The sequence below is a fragment of the Hakea prostrata genome, chromosome 3, assembly GCF_041222555.1.
Source record: "Hakea prostrata isolate BN-2017 chromosome 3, UWA_Hpros_2, whole genome shotgun sequence".
Classification (NCBI taxonomy): Eukaryota; Viridiplantae; Streptophyta; class Magnoliopsida; order Proteales; family Proteaceae; genus Hakea; species Hakea prostrata.
In genome coordinates, this window is record NC_142602.1 from 65454566 (window position 1) to 65470184 (window position 15619).

Here is a 15619-nt window from a genome sequence, read left to right on the forward strand (position 1 = left end):
CATTATAAATTTACTTTTATAAAACTATAGACAAATACTATTAAAATGATTATTTCCTATAATTGCCAATAGGTTGGACGAGATGACAGTAACATTGTGGGGGAACCACACAACATTGGAAGGAGAAGAACAATATCAAACAATGTCTCACAAAACAGTTATAGCATTAATGTCAGTGAGAATATCATCATATCAAGGTAATAACATTACTTTTCAATATAGTACAAACAAATCAAGTAGTATGTTCACATTTAGTAACAAAATACAATCCAACAGAAAACTATCACTGTCAACAACGGGAGCAACAACAATTCAAATCAACCTAGAAATACCGGAGACCGAAGAATTACTGCACTGGTAATGATAGTAACTCAACTATTATCACAACATTACATATTATTGTAAAACATATTGAACTAAATTCATTTTTCTGTTATGATAGGTCTACAACTTGAGCTGGAATGGACAAAACGGACCCATTTACTTCATTGTACTTTAAGTACAAAGATGCTGAACGAATAACTTTAAAAGAATTTGTGAAAAATGAGCAACATTCATTCAAGGTACATGACCTACAACTTTGCAGTTTTATACTGTAATGAAATTATAAAAAAAAATGATAATCTCATAAAATAATTGATAATTTCTTATTTTTTTAGAAAAAACACTACTTCATCCGTGGAATAGTATTGGGAGTCGATATAGATGAACCATGGTACAATGCATGCAACAAGTGCAACAAAAAGATCCAATTCGAAAAAGAAAAAGGGACATGTCCCAAATGTGGAGACAACATAACGTACTACAAGAGGTAATATTATCATACCAAATATAAATAAAATAATCAATTTCATAAATATATATGCATACCTAACATAATTGTTTTTACTACTACTAGATACATGCTGAAGTTCAAAGTGTCAAATGGAAATGAAAAATTCAACATCACCATTTTCAACAAAGCAGAAATGCTATTGAAATGTGCTGTGGCTGATTACAGTGACAAATTAACATAGGTGAAAAAACATAAAATAATTTCATAATTATTTCTTTATTCTATTCAATTATTCAAAAAAACTCACATAATAAAAATAATTTGTTGCAGAACAAACAATTCCTACGTAAATACATCTCAAAGATTTGCAACTTCTATTTCAAGATAGACAACTCAAATGAACAAGGCAGATCAAGAAGAAGTATTGTTGCAGAAATACTCAAAGAAGGAAACCGCGTTGACAATGAATCGATAACTGATGTAACGGACGAGAGCCAAAGGGGGAAGAGGATTAAAATTGAAGATTCATAAACATATTATTCACTTCTGCAAACTACTATTTACATTTTGCAATACAATTCCAAATTGTATCTTTACATAACTTGAAATTTGTTTAATTAATACTTAATTAGTATCATAATTGCAATTTAAAATTATATTATATACTTGAAAATACAATATAATCTAACTCTCTCTCTCTCTCTCTCTCTCTCTCTCTCTTTTGTATTATATTTATAATATAATGATGATGGTTGTGTGGGTTACTAGGTAGGGATCATCCCTAGCCATTGCTTGTTTCCAGTTTACAAATATCGTGAAAACTAGAATGTATTCATAGAATTAGGTATAATAATCCATCATATTTACAAATATGTGGATTGTTTGAGTACAAATTCCATCATACCAAAATTAATCTTCGACCCACGGTGAGGGGGTCCAAAGAATTAGGTATAATAATCCATCATATATACCTAATGCAAAATATTTTCCTAAGTAAATAATCCATTACTTACGTACATCCACAAATTTTCAATAAATAATTGTATATCATAATCTTTTCCCATAGTAAACAACTATGCAACGAACAAATAAGCGTTCGAGACACGAAAGGAAAAAGTACAATGAATTTAGAAGGCAAGAAGACAAGAAGTCCAGAAATCAGGGAATTAGTTGCATATAGTAACACAATATGACAACAGTTCAAGCTCCTCAAATCAAATTCAGAATGACACAGAAATTACAGAAGGTAAGATATATCATGATGTTTTGTACCAAATAAATCTCACAAATAAACTATATATCTATCATACTTAACTAATGTACTATGTCAATACAACAGAATTGGAACTACAATGCTCCAACATACACATACTACAACAAGTTCCACCATGCATACACTGTGGAGCAAAGAAATTCCAATACGAAGCTCCTTCATTATGCTACTCAAATGGAAATGTTGTACTAGCACCAACAATAATTCCAACTGACCTATATGAGCTTTTCACCACTGACAACACAGGGTCAAGATTTCAGAAGATATATAAGGGCATATAATAGTATCTTTTCATTTACTTCTTTTGGAGTACATGTTGATAAAGAACTAGTGAATGCCAAAGGAGGAGTTTACACATTTAGAGCTCAAGGACAAATCTATCATGAACTGCCTCCAATAATTCAAGAAAGACAAAGCCCTTGCTATTTGCAATTGTATATCTTCGACACAGATAATGAGTTGGAAAACAGAATGAAGATACTTCAAGATATGAAATTGAAAGAGCCAATAGTGTTGAAAATAATGCAAATACTTTCAAATAATCCATATGCAAGATTCTTCAGAAGCTTGAAAAATGCTGGTCCTCTAAAGTCTCGTGAAATAGTAATCAAGAGTGACATCAATTTAGACCAAAGAGTCTATAACAAGCCTACAGTTGATCAAGTAGCAGGCATATGGATTGAAGGAAATAATCCAAACATCAAAGAAAGATGTGACATAGTTATCCAAGGAAATTCAGGAAAAAAACACTCAGTGAAACATTACTACGGATGCTATGATGCGTTGCAATATCCATTGTTATACCCAAATGGAGAAGTTGGCTGGCATCGGAACATTAAAAAAGAGAGGGCCCCAACAACAATTCCAATTGGAATTACTTCAGAGGAAGATGCCCTTTTTCAAGCTGATGGACAACATGATGAAGGTAACATATTTTAAATAAAAAATACAACCAAAAAATTTATATTCGACTAAAAAAATATTCATAATTTTTCTTATATCTGTAGGTTTCGATGAAAGGAAAAAAAAATATATCTCCTAGATCATATTATTGCTACAAGTTACAAATCAGAGCTGATGATAATTCAATCCTACTACACTCTGGAAGATTGCTACATCAATTCGTTGTGGACATGTACATCAAAATTGAGGCAACAAGATTGGATTTTTTCCGCTGCAGACAATCAAACATCCGAGCTGAATTGTATCAAGGAATTGTTGATAGTATATCAACTGGAGAAACAAGGGGAAATCAGGTTGGAAAAAAATGGTCCTACCTGCTTCATTTATTGGAGGACCAAGAGACATGCGTAGAAGATATCTTGATGCATTAGCTTTGGTCCAAAAATATGGTAAACCAGATCTCTTCATCACTATGACCTGTAATCCTAACTGGATTGAGATTCAAGAAGAATTACAAGAAGGACAACTTGCACAAGATAGGCCAAATCTTACTACAAGGATTTTTAAAGCAAAGCTTCACGACCTTAAAGAGCAGTTGTTTAAGAAATCAATACTTGGCAAAGTTTGTGCACACGTACATGTGATTGAATTCCAAAAAAGGGGATTACCACATGCACACATGTTAGTTATTTTTCAAAAAGAACAAAAAATCACAAATCCGGATACTTTTGACAAGTATGTTTCTGTTGAAATTCCAAATGAAGAAAAACAACAACAATTATATGAGAAGGTTGTGAAGCATATGATGCATGGACCTTGCGGAGATCTGAATAGACATAATGCTTGCATGAGGAACATGGTTTGTAAGAATCGTTACCCAAGATCTTATAATGAAAAAACAATGCAAGGACAAGATTCATACCCAATTTACAGAAGAAGGAATAATGGAAGAAAAGTCATGATAAGAAAACATCTGTTGGATGATAGATGGGTTGTACCTTATAACCCATATCTCTTGACAAGGTATGATTGCCATATAAATGTAGAGATATGCTCTGGGTTGAAAGCAGTAAAGTATCTCTATAAGTATGTATATAAGGGGCATGACCGGGTTGCAATTTCCTTAGCATACAACACTTAAGATTATTTCATGGATGAAATAAAGCAATATAGGGATGCAAGATGGGTATCAGCACAAGAAGCAATGTGGAGAATCTTTGAATACAATTTAAATGAGATGTTCCCCTATGTGATAAACCTTCAATTGCATCTACCAAACAAACAACTTGTTTGGTACTGGAAGAATAGAGATCTCATTAATGTGATTCAATCTAATAATACAACAAGAACAATGTTGACTGAATTCTTTAGAATGAACACAATATGTGAAGATGCGAAGAATTATTTATACAAAGAATTCCCAGAGAATTTTGTGTGGAATAATCAAGCAAAATGCTGGACAAGAAGAAAAATTAAGGAGGCAATTGGATGAATCAACTTGGCTAACCCAATTGAGGGAGAGCGATTCTATTTGACAATGCTACTCAATAACATCAGAGGAGCAACATCATTTGAAAATCTTATGTGTGTAAATGGAGAACAATGCAACACTTTCCAAGAAGCTGCAAGAAGAATAGGACTACTGAAAAGCGACAATGCAATTTCTGAGTGCTTAAGAGATGGGGCATTATTCAACATGCCAATAATGGTCTGAAAACTTTTTGCAACAATATTGGTTTATTATGAACCGGCAGATGTTCGAAAACTATGGGAAGAACATTTTGAAGCCTTATCTAAAGACTTTAATACATCAACTGCATGCATAAGAGACAAAACTAATGAAACCTTGAAAAATGTTCATCACTTCTTACAATCAATGGGCCACAATATAGACCAATATGACCTCCCAAAGCTTCATGGACAAATTAATGAAACGATTGCAAATCGTTATAAGGAAATTCAAGATGAATATGCAATCCAAATTCCAACTGAAGATTATGAAGCACCAACTAGAATGAATGGTGAACAAAAAAGGACCTACAACATCATTCTAGAAGCTGTTAAAGCCAATACTGGTGGGACATTCTTTATTGATGGACCGGGAGGAACTGGAAAAACATTTCTATACAAGGCAATACTAGCAAAAATAAGAGCAGATAATGGAATTGCTATTGCAACAACAACATCTGGAGTTGCAGCTTCAATATTACCAGGAGGAAGAACAACACATTCAAGATTCAAAATTCCAATTAATATTGAAGATTCAAGTATCTGCAATTTCTCCAAGCAAAGTGTGACAGCAGAATTGATTTGAAGAGCAAAGTTGATTGTATGGAATGAAGCACCAATGGCCAAAAGACAAGCAATTGAGGCAGTTGACAAAACATTCCAAGATATAATAGGTAATACATCAGCATTCGGAGGAAAAGTTGTCGTCTTTGGGGGAGACTTCAGACAAGTATTACTTGTTGTACCTCGTGGAACCAGAGCCCAAATAGTGGAATCCAGTTTGGTCAGATCATACTTATGGCCAACCATGCAAAAGTTACAGCTAACAACAAATATGAGGGCCATAAATGATTTCAGATTCAGTGAATACTTATTGAGGGTGGGAAATGGAGAAGAACCCACAAAAGAGGATGATATGATCAAAATACCACAGGAAATGTTGATCAAAATGGAAGATGATAAAGCAGGAAAAGAAGAATTAATAAAGGAAATTTTCCCTTGAACAACAACAACAACTCTATTCAGCAAAGGAGATCATAGAAAGAGCAATTTTAGCAACTAAAAATGAAACAATTGACAATATAAATGAGATAATGATTGATAGATTCCTAGGTGAACGTCTGACATACTATAGCTATGATTCAGCAACAGATGATGCAGACACACAATACCCTGATGAATTTCTCAATTCATTGGCACCAAATGGATTGCCACCTCATCGTTTGATATTGAAAAAAAATTGCCCTGTCATGCTCTTAAGAAACTTAAATCTTGCACAAGGAGAATGCAATGGAACAAGATTGGTTTGTCGACAACTTCAAAAGAATGTCATCCTAGCCAAAATTGCAGTTGGTCAGTTCTAGGGAAATTTGGTTCCAATTCCAAGAATACCATTATGCCCAACAAAAAATGAAGGATATCACTTTCGTCTAAAAAGAGAGCAGTTCCCAATTCGACTCAGCTTTGCAATGACGATTAACAAGTCACAAGGCCAAACAATACCAAAGGTCGGTATCTATCTCCCTGAACCGATATTCTCACATGGACAGCTATACGTTGCATTATCAAGAGGAATCTCGATGTCAACAACAAAAGTATGCATCAAAAAGCAAAACAAAGCATCCAAGTTAGAAGATTACACAAAGAATGTGGTCTACAAAGAAGTTCTTATTGAAAGGTAATAAAACACTGCATTTTACATACATTACTATAAACATAACTACATATTACTCATCACATTCATCAAAAAATTGTTTATAGGATTACTGAGCAATCAACATCGACTCAGTGAAAATAAGCAACAAAATACTCCACAAAAGGTAAAAAACTCTCTAGGAATTTTTCATCAAATTCTCTGAATGTTTTTATTGTTCTTGCATGGTTTTATACTTTATTCATTCATCAATTTTCGGCTCTTTTGCTGCCATTGGTGTTTTACTGGGGAACAAGTATACTCCTAACATAAATTTTTAACCCATGGATATGTCAAACCTTCTTAAACCTCAATTGAACGGGTAATCCAACACAAGGAATCTGCCATTCTAACACTAAATCGATGTGAATAGACCACACGTGCATTTGCACATGCGTCCTTACTAGTTATATATATATATATATATATATATATATATATATACAAAAGACAATTGTAGCCGACTTAATGGAAATTGTGCCTCCTCGTAGCTTCTGAAGTTTGATTCGCATTTACATCAAGCGAAATGTCCAAAATTTCGGTTAAGATTTCAATCTTGGCCATTGAATCTCAATGGTCGAGACCGAGATTTGGATCCAATGGTTAAGATGTATTGGTTGACGGTCATGCTGAAGTAGGGTCCATTTGTAGCTGCATAGTGTGTGTTATCAACTTATCATCAAATGAATCTCTGACCTCTAATACACATTTTGCTTTAGTGTTGCGCAATTAATGTGTAGCAATGAGTTGCGAACACTCAGGATTTCACCAGCACACCTTATTAAATTATGGCTGTTGATTAACATTATGTGCTCTTTTTTGTTTTTAAATGAAGTAAAACCGTTGGACCAAACGGTGCAACGGTTCAAACTGAACCCTTGTTTCACCCGACCAGACCGAACCCAAGCACAAAATTGTTTGCAGATTTCAAAATTGTTCAAAAGAGGGAAAGAGAGAGAGAGTTGTGTGAAAACAAAGAGAGAGAGAGAGAGAGAGAGAGCTGCGTGAAAGAGAAGGAACTACACCTTTCTGAACTTTGTCTTCTTCATTCTCAAACCTTAAAAGTTCCAAAAGAGAGAGAGAGAGAGAGAGAGTTTGGCTTCAACCTTTGGCTTCGACGGAAGTGAATGAAGGAACCATTTTGCTTGAGCGTACGCAGAGAGATGGGTTCCAAACCTTGATGCTATCTTATTTAATTTTTTTGGGTTTTGGTCTCCCAATGAGTATCTTAATCTTTGTAATGGAGAAATCTGAGAACAAAATGGCATAGGGCCTAGCTCATGTTCCATTGGTCTGGGTCTTCAAAGTAAATAAAACATGGTTGAGGAGAACAAGGAGCCAACTGCATTGTTGTATAGCTCTAGAATCTGTTATTCACACATAGTTTCAGCACGGGGATTGGCTCAAGTAGACACTTATATCTCAAATATTATTCAATTGCATATGAATGGTTGTGTTTGTTTTGTCAGACTGTAACTTTGTGTTTATTTTATAAACAAATTGAAAATGAGTTTTCCTTTGATAAAAGACTGAAGATTGGAGCTGCTTTCTTTGAAACAATCTTGACTTGGTCCAAATGTATGCTACTCTCCTCTTCAGCTTTTTGTTCCCTAACTTCAGACAGGAAGGGGTGCTGCTGCTGCCGGGGGTGGAGGGTTTTTTTTTTTTTGTGTGGGGGTGGTTGTTGGGGGGTGGGGGTGGGTGGTGAGGGGAAGAGGAGGTGGGGCAGCAGTTCGGAGGAAAATTAGTTTTGGGAATTTTAAGTTGAAGATGATGGAAAAAGCTGTAATTTAATTTTAGAAATGTTTTTTTTAGAAGAACGTAATTCTGTTTTACCTAAGAAAAAACTAACAGCAAGTTAACACCATTAGTCAGAGGGGGTTTGTTGATAATTTGTCCAAGTGTTAAGCATGCTTGGAGTCCATTTTTTAATTTTTTATTTTCTCTTAGCTTCTTTTTCTTTGTGTGTGTATGTTGGATAGGTTTAGCATGTGAAGACATTCTTGGGTTTTCACTTTCTTTTTAATCCAAGTTTTTCATCACTTTATTTATATTTTTTATCGTCATAACTTTTGGTAATATGTTTGCATATTTAAATTGTTATGAACTCAAATTTATATTTTACAGATGTTGTTTTCTTCTTTAATGTTTGTATGGCTTTCAAAAGAGTGGTTAAGTGGGTAAGAAGTGTCGTCTGTATGAAGTAAGGCGGCTTTTAAGTGTCTACTTCATAGATTTAATTTTTAAAGGGGGATCTTAGTGTCTACTTCATAGATGTAATTTTTTTCTTCTTCTTTTGTTGTTACACAATTAATTAGTTGTTTTTTTGAGCCAGTGACACTTTGAGGCACCTCAATAATTGCCAGCAGGCATGTTTAGTTACTAGATTACTAGTTGAAGTGATTCTCCTTCTATGTATTCAGCGTTAAACCCAGGGTAGGAAATATCGCCAAATTTCGGCGATATCGCTACCTAGCGAAACAAAACCCCCCAGAATTTATCACCAAATTTCTCGCAAAATTCCGCGATATAAAGGTTTAGTTGCCAAATTTCGACGATTTATCCTCATAACTTTTCTCTGATTTTCTCTCTCCTCCCATAAACCTCTCAAGAGCTTATCTCTCCTAGTTCTTGGTGTTTTGGCCATATTTTCGTCCGATCTTGACATAAAACCTTAGTTCTCACTTTATTCTTGATGGGTATAGCATCATTCGCAACGATCAAACGAGATTTCACACAAATTTGGGTGTTTTGTGTAGTTTTTCATTTGAGAGGTAAACTTTTTTTTTTTAAAAAAATGCATGCCATAATGTTGTTGGATGGGTTTGAAATTAATATATGTTGAATACAGTAGCCTGATCTTACTAACTTACGGAGTCGGAATTTTTTCGCTAAGTAATTTATTTATTTATTTTCGAGGCGTAAAAAATTGTATTTTTCTACATTTTAAATTCTTGCTTTTTGCATGATATATGTGTTGTATCGTGATTGAAAAAACATATGTGAATCTCCATGGGCAGATCTATAGACTCACGGAGTCGGAATATTTTTGGACCCAATAAATAATTATTTGATTTTTTGAAATTTATTAAAATATTAATATAAAATATAAATAATTTTGAAAAAAGAGAAATAAATTTTTAGGAACAAATAAGGAAAATGATTTTGAAAATTAGAGAAAATTATGGAATACCTATATAATTATTTTTAAGTGTTGCTCGTGTGGTTTCATTGTTGGTTTTGATATGGTAGCCTTTTCTTTTGTTGAAAAAAATATTAAATATTGTTTAAAATATTATATTGGTATTGCTTAATTGTTTAATTGTTTATGCAATAATTTTTGTTGCAACAATATCATGTCTAGTAATGGGAGAGGGGTAGGTTCACAAGGCCTGGGGACAGGGACAACCACAGGGAGTGGGGCCGCGAGGGGGAGGGTTGATCTTGCATGGCAGTATTGTGTTGTTATTGATGACAACAAAAGTAAAACAAAATGCAACTTCTGTAGTGAGGAGTTGAACTCAGGTGGCATAAGCAGGTTTAAGGCTCACATCACTAATAGTTCAAAGGACGTGGCCACCTGCACTGAGGCGTATGCTGATATTGTGAAGGCAGTTAGAGAGATGGAGAAAGAAAAAGGGAAGAAGAAACAGGAGAAGAGGAGGGTAAATGATGCATTGGATGAGGTGGTCCGGACACCATCATCTCACATAGTTGATTCAGATTTTGATCGGGATGTTGATCCCGTTGATATCAGAGAGCAGGAAGAGAGGGATGTTAAACGGGCGATGGCTGAGAGTAAGGGAGATGCAAAACTAGGAGGAGAGGGCTAAAGCTAGATTTATAGGAGTTGGTCCCTCTAGGCTTGTAGGGGCTGGAGCATTGGTAGGGGTGGTATACGTGGTTTGTTAAGCCGATCATATAGAGTCAAAGGATCACTTTTACGGCTGATGTACGGGGACCACGTGACTATCCATAGAGGATAGATCCTATCCTAGAGCAGGATCATGATATTTTCAGAAAGAAAGAGGCCAAGCAGCCCAAGATTACAGGTGCATGGAAAGGAGATGGCTAAGAAAGTGAAAAGGGCAGTGTCGAAGTGGATGTACTACAATTCAGTTCCAGCAAATACGGCACAAGGTCCTTATTATAGGAATATGGTTGACACTATTGTAGAGATAGGTCCTGGATATTGTGGTCCTACCCCTAAAGATTTGATGACCACCTTCCTGATTGAGGAGGAGGAGCTGCAGTAGTATATCAGTAGTTTGAGACTGTTTTGGGGGTCATATGGATGCACTATGATGTGTGATGGATGGACCGGTCTGACAAGAAAGTCTATCATCAACTTTATGGTGTATTGTGATCGGAAGACCATTTTTTAAAATCTGTGGATGCTACCGGGAATATAAAAGACCACAGGTATATTCTTGGACTCCTGCAGGATGTTATTGATGAGGTTAGGAAGGATAATGTGGTGCAGATTGTCATCGACAATGGCTCAAACTTAAAGAAAGCAGGTGAGGTATTGATGAATACACCTTGATATAACCTATATTGGACACCCTGCGCAGCTCACTGTATTAACCTCATGTTAAAGGACATCGGTAAGATCAGTATTATCCAGAGCACAATGGAGAGGGCCCGACAGGTAACAAATTTCATCTACAATCATACTGTTGCTTTGGATATGATGAAGTGAGCATGCAAGGGTGAGTTAGTGCGACCCGGTCCTACGAGATTCGCCATGAATTTCGTCGCCCTCAGCAGTATTCAGGAAAGGAAGGTGGGCTTAAGATCCATGTTTGCATTAGAGGAGTGGTTCTTATGGGTTGGATCAAAGTATGTATTTTTTTCTCTCTCTACTATTTAATTTAACAAGTTAACTTCTTATACATTTATACTATGAGTATCTAATATGTAGTATTTATTATTTAATGCGTTTGTGATAATTCAGTACTAGTAGTGGGCGCACCGCACAGACGACAATCTCGTCTGATGAGTTTTGGAGGAATGTGACAATTGTACTGGAAACCTTAGATCCCATAATAAATGTCTTACGTATGGTTGATTCCTCCCTTATGGGGCCCACTATGCCGCACATCTATGCAGCCCTGGAGCGAATGAAGGTAGCAATCCAAAGAGCTAACCCCAGAGGTTGCACTGCGTATCTGAACATTGTGCATGCTAGATGGACCGCTCATCTAATGCATCCGATGCATATGGTGGATAAGTAATTAGTGTGGGTTATTACTTATTAATTTGTAACTTGTAGTAAATATTAATTCTCTGACTGTGAGTTTGTGAATTGTGCAGCCTATTATCTCAATTCTAAAATATTAGTATAGTGAAAATTTGGGGTTGTGGTCAGACCTGCTCGGTGCCGTTATGGAGGTTATCGCGAAGTTAGAGCCAAACCCAGTGGTCCAGTCAAATTGCCGCATGGAGGTTAGAAGTTAGAACCTAGTACTTGCTTTTTATTTGTGAAAAAATTTAGCTAACCATCAATACAAATTATTGCAGATAAAATTGTTTAGGGATGCACTGGGGGCCTTTGGTTTTGTTGCTGCTGTACATAACCGACAAAATTATGATCCAGGTTAGATGCATGATTACATTTTACATATAAGTATATAACTATATAAGTAGGATTTTTGTTAAGCATTAAAGTATTAACTTAATTTATTTGTGATAATGCAGCTGAGTGGTGGGTTCTGTATGGGGATGATGCAGAGAACCTCCGAAAAGTGGTAGTGAAGATCCTCTCCCATACTTGCTTTGTCTCTGGGTGTGAGAGGAACTGGAGTACATTTGGCATGATTCACTCCCAAAGGAGGAACATGTTGGGAAGTCAACGCCTGAATGACCTCATGTATTGCCACTACAACATGAGGTTGAAGTTAGAGCATGCCAATTTAAAGGCTAACCATGAAACGGACAGAGACATCCAGCTTGATGATATCTTCGAGGTCACTGCAGATGATTAGCATCCGCTCACTGATTGGTTGTTGGACAGGGGTGAGCCAGTGTTAGACCAACCTGGAGGTAGGCTAGATCCAATCATTGCTCAAGTTGTGGGAGTTGATGAGATGAGTACATGGCATCTTGAGAGGGGCAGGTACATGTACAAGCGGCTGTCACATCTGCGGATGAGGATTGGATGGTGTAGCTTGGCACGCAAGAGGATGATCCAGATAACACCCTTGCTCCCAACCCTAGTTAGACTCGGAGGGATGATGATGACGATGGTCTTGGTGATGGTGGTGGTGGAGTACATGAGCGATTATATGTTATATTATCAAAGACACAACATCCCCCCAGAGATACACTGGAGAGACTCAATACACGCATGCCACCCAGGATGACGATCATGGTGGTGAGCTTTATCGTGGTCGTCCTACGAGCTACACTTTGCTAGGGAGGGGGGAGGCTCATGGGGGGAGCAGCAACACATGCATGGGTATGAGCTGTATGGCTATGGTTATAGTGACGATATTCAATTGTATGGCTTATACGGCCATTTCGATCCGATGGACAGGTTGTCGGGAGTGATGGGGTCTATGACCTTGGATGAGTCTGTAGGCTCCGCACTTGCTTATTGCATGGTGTCCCTTCCGCTTATGGGCACGATGATACATATCTGCCTTTTAGGAGTTTGCACTATCATGGGTATAATGATGGATCTTCCATGAGCTTGGGTTCGTAGGATGACAACACATATGGGGGTTATGATGGTTGGGGTCATCATCATCGAGTGTCCCACTTATGCCCCCATTTGGCTCGGAGTCAACTGCTCTATTGGAGACAACATACCGATATCCTTTCGATCATATGATGTCAATTGAAGAGCTCCGTTCACATTACCCCCGATGGGAGTAGTTTTTCAGCCATAGATGATGCCAATTACAGAGCTCTGGTTTATTTGTATGTCAACAACCATCAGCATGAGATGTCTTAGAATGACTTCAAAAAAATATGGAGCGTAGGCTTGAAATTGTAGCCTTTGGGCCTTGTACCACATTATTATGGGACACAGAGTTGACGGATCCACCGAGGCATAGTACTTGGTATTGAGTATTGATTGGTATGTAGTTGTATACTTATATTTGTTACTAGTATAATAGTTTTTTTTAATGATGTTTATTCCTCTATTATCATTGTGCATATTTATGTTAGTTTAATTGTTTAAAATAATGTTGTAGAATTACAGTTTTACCGGTATACAGTCGAGTATATGCCAATCGAGAACACCAATTTGGGTGAGTTTTTAGGCAAAACCAACCATTCCAGTGTGTTTATTGGCATCAAATTAGGATAAACACCAAATTTTAGCCCAAATTGACCAAAAATACCCCCTAAAATTGGGGGGGGCGAAATATCGTTGAAATCTTGGCGATATTTCGCCCAATTCGCTAGATAGTGAACCCGGTGAATTGGGCAAAATATCGGACCTTGGTTAAACCCCAAAAAATTTGATGAGATGAATTTGGCAGTTGGGGGTGTATACTTGTGGCTGTGGATGGGATAATGACATGAAATTATTCAAGCACTAGAATTTTTCTATTATTGTAATGTTTTGACATTTTAAAAGAAATCATAGAAAGCTGAGTTCAATGCAAAGACAGCGCTGCACATAGTATTTTGACTCACAAATCATATGGATATACAACAGTGAGGCTCACAAACATATATGTACCAGCGTAAGGTTATTTAGAGCTTGTTTTAAGTTTCCAACATGAATATTTTGTTTTTTGCTTCCTCATAATAGGTCAGCTTTTTCTCGAAGTGCTTTGTGGTTTATTATTGTCATATATATGATCTATTGCTGTGTTTTATGGTAATTTTTGTGTTGGGAGGATGTTGTTAGATACTAGCTTAAGCTCACCAGGTGAGACTGATATTTTGGAATTTAAGTCTTAACCCAAGTGTGACATGAATCATAGAATTAGAGGCTTAACAGTTTCTTGCATTGATAGATTTGGATTGAGGTTTAGATACATAAAAGTACCACGACGTCATATTCCATCGAGTTTTATTTGAATTTCATAGTGTTGTTTTTGTGTGCTATTTGTTGATGGAAGAATGAAATTTTATTTGATACACCAAACTCTAATAAAATGTTGAAATTTTGGAAATGCTTTCTCACATTTTATTGTGTTTATGGTTGCCCTTCGGTGTATTTTGTAGGGTTCAACCATCATAAGACTGCAATTATTTTTGGAGTTGCTTTGCTTTATGATGAGATTATTGAATCATTCAAATGACTATTTGAGACTTTCTTTAGAATTAATGGTCAAAAGAATCTGAAGACCCTGTTTATTGACCATGATGTTGCAATGGCAAGGGCAATAGCAGAGGTTTCATGTTCTTCCCGACATGCATTGTGCTCTTGGCGTCTTTGGCAAAATGCAAAGAAACACCACGGGTATTTAATGTATGAAGGGTCATCATTCAACAAAAGTTTGCAAAACTGCATTTGAAATTATACTGAAGTTGATGAATTTGAAAATGCATGGAAGAGTTTGAGAGAGAATCATGGGGTTCAAAACACCAAATGGTTGGATAAGGCATATAAATTAAAAGAAAAATTTGCATGTTGTTATATGCATGATGTTTTCACAATAGATGTGAGCAGCACACAACTTGCTAAAAGCATCAATGCCGATCTTAATAAATGTCTGAAACCCAGTTATGATTTTATACGATTTATGGAATACTTTCAAGATGTTGTGGATGCCAAACATGCTAAAGAACTAAAAGAAGAGTTTGATGCTCGAAATACTAAACTTGGGAGTTCATATTCAATGATAGGTGTAGTGAACAAGCTTTCAGGGTATATAATCTAATTATATTTAAGAAGTTTATGACGGAAAATGAGTTGATGCTTACTTATGGTGTCAAAACCACAGTACAAGTGATTTATATGGTCAATATGTGATCTCGATGGCAAATGAGAATGGACATTATATAGGAAAGGAATACACAATCTTGTAGTTGTAGAAAATTTGAGAGTCTTGGCATCCTTTGTTGTCATGTCTTAAAACTCTTAGATTTCCTTCAAATAAAGTGCATTTCTAAAAGATATATTCTGATGAGATGGATGAAAGCGATAAGAATATTGTCACTGAATGAGAGGTGAGAACTGGAAGGTATTGAAGTAAATGGCCAATTAAGTCGCTTACAACGATATAGGATGATGACTCCCACATATTGGAAACTTCTTAACGAAGCCTGTAATACTAAAGCT

The 15619-nt window shown here is 36.2% G+C and overlaps 1 protein-coding gene across 8 annotated transcripts in view; it reads left to right on the forward strand.

Annotated features, from left to right (window-relative positions):
- LOC149022783 (replication protein A 70 kDa DNA-binding subunit B-like) overlaps nucleotides 1-15619 on the forward strand; it is a 39702-nt gene that overhangs the window by 8099 nt on the left and 15984 nt on the right. Inside the window, exons 6-8 of one of the 8 annotated variants that reach the window (XM_089150716.1) lie at nucleotides 73-563; nucleotides 660-811; nucleotides 899-1015. The exons of 2 other annotated variants lie outside the window; for them this stretch is intronic. In XM_089150716.1, coding sequence (XP_089006842.1) covers nucleotides 73-361 — 289 coding nt within the window. In that variant the 3' untranslated portion in view covers nucleotides 362-563; nucleotides 660-811; nucleotides 899-1015. Of the gene's footprint in view, nucleotides 1-72; nucleotides 1016-10265; nucleotides 13457-15619 lie in introns of those variants that run through there. 5 more of the 8 variants (XM_089150718.1, XM_089150715.1, XR_016172461.1 and 2 more) reach the window with 5 other exon arrangements.